The 6154-nt window shown below is 49.6% G+C and overlaps 1 protein-coding gene across 5 annotated transcripts in view; it reads right to left on the bottom strand.

Moving 5' to 3' along the window:
- Positions 1-3244: 3244 nt before the first annotated feature.
- The window catches only part of CTCF (CCCTC-binding factor), a 54877-nt gene continuing 51967 nt past the window's right edge, over positions 3245-6154 (bottom strand). For 2 of the 5 annotated variants that reach the window (XM_077887276.1, XM_077887278.1), the window contains 2 exons: positions 5944-6108; positions 3245-4757 (listed from right to left, as the gene is read on the bottom strand). In XM_077887276.1, coding sequence (XP_077743402.1) covers positions 4573-4757; positions 5944-6108 — 350 coding nt within the window. In that variant the 3' untranslated portion in view covers positions 3245-4572. The remainder of the gene's footprint in view (positions 4758-5943; positions 6109-6154) is intronic. The other 3 variants (XM_077887296.1, XM_077887285.1, XM_077887301.1) reach the window with 3 other exon arrangements.

Genomic DNA, 6154 nt, shown 5'->3' with positions numbered 1-6154 from the left:
AGCCCTGAGAGGAGATGAGAGGTGGTCAGCAGGGTCCCTTGGCTTCCTCCGCACCTAGTTACCCCTCCCCACCTCAGGCTGGAGAGAAGTGGGAACCTCCTCCAGGCACATGGTCATTCCACCTCTCAGCAGAATCTCCTCTCTGCAGGGGACTGAGACAAAGTGCCGGGGAAACTGAACAGTGGCCACTTGAGCAAAGCCTCCCCTCAGGCAAAAGGCCTATGGTATGAAAGCAGAGGACTAGCTAGGGCTGATGGGAGGACTCAGTCGGAGAAGCTGTTCCTGCAAAGAGGCACCAGTCGGCTCTGCTGTCACCCAGTTTGAAAGAAGAGTTTGGGTTAAGACCTAGGGGGATCCCTGGGTGGCGCAGCAGTTTAGCACCTGCCTTTGGCCCAGGGCGCGATCCTGGAGACCCGGGATCGAATCCCACGTCGGGCTCCCGGTGCATGGAGCCTGCTTCTCCCTCTGCCTATGTCTCTGCTTCTCTCTCTCTCTCTGTGTGACTATCATAAATAAATAAAAAAAAAATTAAAAAAAAAAAAAAAGACCTAGGACTCCAAGACCACATAGAACCCACAAGGCTTAGAGTGAGAACTCAGTAGGTCTCTGGCACTCACCGCAGGCCAAGGTGGAGAGCGCTAGTCCTAGGGGGTCCCTGGGTGGCTCAGCTGTTTTGCGCCTGCTTTCAGCCCAAGGCGTGATCGTGGAGTCTCGGATCGAATCCCGCATCGGGCTCCCTGCACGGAGCCTGCTTCTCCTCTGCCTGTGTCTCTGCGCACCCCCCCCATGAATGAATGAATGAATGAATGAATAAATAAATAAATAAATAAATAAATACAAAACAAATAAATAAAAGCTTTAAGAAAACAGCACTAGTCTTGAAGGCAGACTGCCTGAACTTACCTCCCACCCCACCTCTCACCAGGTGTTCCACACTAAATAACTTGGTCAACCTTTTTGGGCTTCCAGTTCCCGCTTTGTAAGTGGAGCTATTAGCTCACCTCAGTGCTGCTGTAAGGAGCAAATGCTGCCCGAGCGCCCAGCACAGGGCCTGGCGCTGTGGACTCCTCTGCCAAGCCGGCCAGGGCAACCCCAGGGCTCCACGGCAGAACAAGAGAAGACCCACCTCGCTGGGGTTTCTCTGCTGAGGAGGCTTAGGACGCGAAGAGGGAAGGACTGCAGCGGGGACCCCAGGCTGCCGCACACGGCTGGTACGTGCCCGTCTGCGGAGAGCCGTTGGGCTGGGCGCGGCCGCGGAGGGCCAACCAGAATCGCACGGAAGTCAGGGCAGGGGCACAGGCTAGCCACACTCTCAACTGCTGGCGGCCAGGGCGGTGGCGACAGAACTACAGCCGCCGTCAGAAACCAGGTGAACACAGGGACTCCGCTCCTAACAGCCTGTCTGCGTCCTAGAGGGCACCACACCCCGAGGGGAGGGCGCGCGGGAGATGCCCACAGCGCATCGGGAGGCACAGGCCCCGCCCGGCCCAGCAGCGCCGCGGAAAGGGCCAGGCTGCACCTCCCGGGGCGGCCACCAGGCTCCCTGCAGAGGGTTTTAAAAGACTAGGTCGCGGCCACAGGAAGCGACGGGCCCAGCTGCTTGCTGGGCTGGGCAGCAGGGACAGGGTGGCGCCAGCCCAGGTGTGGAAGGAAATAATGGCTTAACAGCGGGTAACGACCCCATCAAAAGTTCTCCGGTGTGAAGTGGCTTCTGTACTTTGATTATATATAAATATAAAATCTGTATCTTAAAAGGTGTTTTTTTAAAAATTTTATTTAGTCATGAGACAGAGAAGCAGGTTCCCTGCAGGGAGCCCGATGCAGGACTCAGTCCTGGACCTCGGGGTCGCGTCCTGAGCCGAAGGCAGACACTCCACCACCGAGCCACCCAGGCGTCCCAAATAAAAGGTTTTATACATAATGGAGTCACATGGGGTATATCATGGGCTACGCAATAGGGGATCCCCTTTAAGTTTCTACCACATCAGAATGACTTTTCTTGCCCCCTCTCCATCCAAAACTGACCTACTTTTATTTCAAACAACTTGCATTTACACGAGAGATAAAAAGCTATGCTGGGGGTCACCTGGGTGGCTCCGTGGTTGAGCATCTGCCTTTGGCTCAGGTTGTGAGTCCGGGATCCTGGGATCAGACTCCCACATAAGGCTCCCTAAGGGGAGACTGCTTCTCCCTCTGCCTACGTCTCTACCCCCCTTTCGTGAGTCTCTCATGAATAAATAAAATCTTAACAACAAAAAGCTATGCTGAAGATAAGAGATAAAGAACTTACTGTTCCTTGGAGATTATAAACACCAAAAAAATTAAGCAAATTATATACATCCACCAAAACACGGTACAGGGGGGAACTCTGGCCTCCAAAGGGGCTGGCCCATGCGTGAGACAAAGAACCCCACACTCAGCCTCAGGCCACTAACACTCGGTCCAAATAGCGGACTGCCAGGTTCTGAGTCTTGAGGCCTCGTTACCTGTTTTCCTGGGAGACGGGATTACGTGGACAGGACAAGCAGCCAAGTGGTCACACATACCTTATCTTTTGTTACTTCACACTGGAAACCACCAATTCAGAATTCTGGTCAAAAAGCCCTAGAATTAGTGGCTGAAGCTTTTACCTAAAATGGGTTTGCCGAAGCTCTCTGTCCAGAAATGGCCAGCAGCAGCAGCAGCAGCAGCAGCAGCAGCAGCAGGTGTTTCACTAACACGTCAACTTCCTATTCCCACTCCCTTGCACCTGCCCCTGCAGGGCTCTGAACAAGCTCTGCGGTCTAGGGCTCTGTCCCTGCAGCTCGCGGACTCACTGGCCTCCCTCCCACAGGAGCTTCTCTGAGGCAAACTGGGCCCCGCCTGTCATCCTGCACTTGGCAGAATTCAAGGTACAGATCTCAGACTTCACTGAACTGAGCCTCAGAGGACAGAACTTCCCACGAGCCCCTGCATCTCTAACCTCTGGTCACCCTTCTGCCGCAGGGACCACTCCTAAGGCGGATCACGGGGCGAGCAGTCGTTCATCCACACTTGCTACTCACCCCTTTGGGGAGTTAGAAACCCACAGCAGGATTCACTCAATAATCCCACCATTTGCCAAGATCATCTTCCAAGTGCTGTCTCGAGAGGAAGTGGCCTCTGAGAACAGAGTGTGCCTCTGAAAGGCGACCAGGCCTGCACCCGAGGCCATGCGGACCCTCTGGGGCCCCCATTAAGCATAGATCACACGTGACGGAGTGTCTGGAGCACTTGTTAATCCGTTATGATTTATTAGCTGTACAGCAGTAGATCCTCCTCCCCAGCTTTCAACCCCATTACATATTTTATTACAGGTCTCATGTTGGCGTCCTAAAATAATGAAAAATATCACACAGTACAGCTAAGTACAAAATGCATCAACCTAGAGTCTGATAGCTAACTGATGGCTCTTTTAAAAGCAATACACAGAAGAAAAAAGTGTTTGAAATCAGCAAGACTGAGGCTCTCTAAAAAACACATTTCAAACATGTGACAGTTCATGTGCAAGAATCATTTTTTAGTTGGTTTTGTTTCACATTATTATTATTATTTTTATTTTTTTTGCAGATCCAAAGTTTAAATTACTGACCTAGTGAAATTTTCTGGCCCAGCTTTTAAGGGCTGCTGTGACCCACTCATAATCACCCTTCTGCTTGAACAGAGGAGTCATAAAACACAAAATTCAGCTACAAACAGAGCAAAGAAAATGTAGATGGGAAATCATAACTGAAAGTTAATTGTACAAGGTTCAAATGCTGGCTCCATGGGCTGGAAATCACGATCTTCCACGTGGGTGTCCATCACTAGCGGGCAGCAGTCTGGGTGCCATTCTGCTACATGATTGTGATCCAATTCCTTGTCAACATTTACACACTACAGAGTCTGTGGTAACTTAATTTGCAAGTAATTAAAATGCTGGGTTTTCTTACACTGCACTTCTTTTCAACCTCTTAATTAATGGAAAAGATTAAAATGTAAAAAAAGTTATTTACAAGCTTGACCATACCAGAAACTTTGCCAAGAAAGAGGCAAAGCCTTCAGGACAGACACCGACTGCAGCATGCCGTACTACTGGTGTGCAGCTGGCTCCGAGCAAAGGGAGTCAGGGAGAAGCAGAAGCAAAAATCAGTTTAAAAGTGTAAGTCCTTCCCAGTCTGCATTTACAATTAAAAACTCTCCTGGGAAGAAGACCTAGAACTCTGGGAAACCCGGTGGCCATTCTGGAGTGGTTTACCATAGCAAGAGAGAGGGTTCAATGTCTCTGTTTCCATCTAAGAAAACCAGTTAGGCATCAAGACTGTCCTCAGCACTTCATAGTAAACCCTTGGGGACTCAGAACATTCCATGATTTGCTAACATCAAACAGCAAGTTCTAGTAAAATCACATTTTTCTAACATCATCCTTGAAGTTTTAGTTCGCAGTATGTTTGGTAAAATGGTGTAAAATGATGCTTTTCCCAAAGCCAAAAGAAGAAAGAAGGGAGAAAAATTAAGATGCGGGCCGTTTAAACACAGCCCAGAGCAGTCTTGGCGATGAGCAAGGCCCCGCCATCACCGGTCCATCATGCTGAGGATCATCTCGGGCGTGAGGTCTCCGTTGGGGGCGTCTGTGGCAGCTGGTTGAGCCTCCTCTTCCTCCCCCTCTACGGGCTCTGCATCTGGCTCTTTTTTGACTTCAACTATAATGTTCTCAATTGCACCTGTATTCTGATCTTCCACTTGGATGATGGCTGTTGCTGGCAAGAAAGAGCATGAACAAAACAAATGCTCCATTAAAGCCCCTGTAGATTGCAAGGGTCCTGTCAAACTCGAAACTAAATGAATGTCAGCAGTGTAGGAAAGTCTTAGCAGCAGAGCAAGTAAAAAACGACGTAATGATCGAAAATACTGCCATTCATAAAGCCCCAAAACGGTAGAAACTATCAAAAAACTAAATGCTGACATTCATCTTCACATGCCTCCCAAATTCCATATTAAAGGCCTTATTAGTTTTACTTAATGTCATAAAATTGAGCTTTGCACTAGTATGAGATAGGCAAAAGACGCCGAAAGCATGTGACTAAGAATACCTCACCACGTGTGTGGCGCAGGGCTGTTAGAGATGCACCGCCTATAGCAAGAATAGCCATCTCAGATCCTGAAGCCTCCCACACCCAGAGCCCTTCACCAGTATTTCATTCTGGTGTGTGCAGGTGAAATGGCTCCAAGGGTCTATAGTCAACCAACCCCCTGCTCCCCTGCAATAGACATCTATCTACACATGAGACTCCGGGAGTACAATAAAAACTAGATTAAATCATGCATTTGTTAAAGAAAAACGCTGCCGGCTTTCAGGATATCCACAGCAACAAGGAGCAGAACACAGACCCGAGTGCCCCAGGGCCTGCTGTCACAAAGGTCGAGGCCAATACAAGACTGCTGCCCACTGCCATTTGTAGTGTGAGGTGGTGAGAAACACCTCTACTGTCTGTGTCCTCTCCCAAATCAAAAGGCCAGCACTTGAATCCACAGGCCTGGAATTCTTAGGAGAATGGATCATAGCACAGAAATTGCTTTATCCTTCTTCCTTTAAAATTAGGCTTTTTTGCGTTCATTACCATATCACTTCTGCCAGCGGGGCTAGGACTTTGATTGTTTTGCAAAAACCCTCCCACATTAAAAGTACCCATCTTGTAGAACAGGAGTACCCTTCTACTCTGGACTACTTCTCCCTGAAGCAGAATAGGCTCCCTGGGTCTTCCTCACGTGGTTTCCAGTAAAAACTAAATAGTAAGTTCCTAACAGTTTGTTCCTGGTGTTCTTAACTTGTTCTCAAGGCTTAGTTCCCATCATCCCCCAAAACAAGGGCCTGGGCCAGCTCCTCCAACATGTTGGGGGGAGGGTGCCAGCCTCCAGCCTACTGAGCTGAGACAAGTAACTTACGCTGGTTCTGTTTGGGCTGGTTGGTTCTGCCAGGAGGGCGTCCTCTCCGCTTCTTGGCAGGTGGTGGGGCTGGGGTCACAGGCTGAGGCTCTGGCTCGGGTTCAATTTCCACAGCAGGTTCTTCCTCATCCTCATTGTCATCCAGGTCTGGCTCAGCATTTTCTTCTCATGAAATCAGAAATAACAGGTGCGGAGCCAGGGAAAAGTATGG

The sequence above is a fragment of the Canis aureus genome, chromosome 3, assembly GCF_053574225.1.
Source record: "Canis aureus isolate CA01 chromosome 3, VMU_Caureus_v.1.0, whole genome shotgun sequence".
NCBI classification, from domain to species: domain Eukaryota; kingdom Metazoa; phylum Chordata; class Mammalia; order Carnivora; family Canidae; genus Canis; species Canis aureus.
Note: the sequence above shows the minus strand (reverse complement) of the source record. Positions and strands in the feature narration are given on the sequence as shown.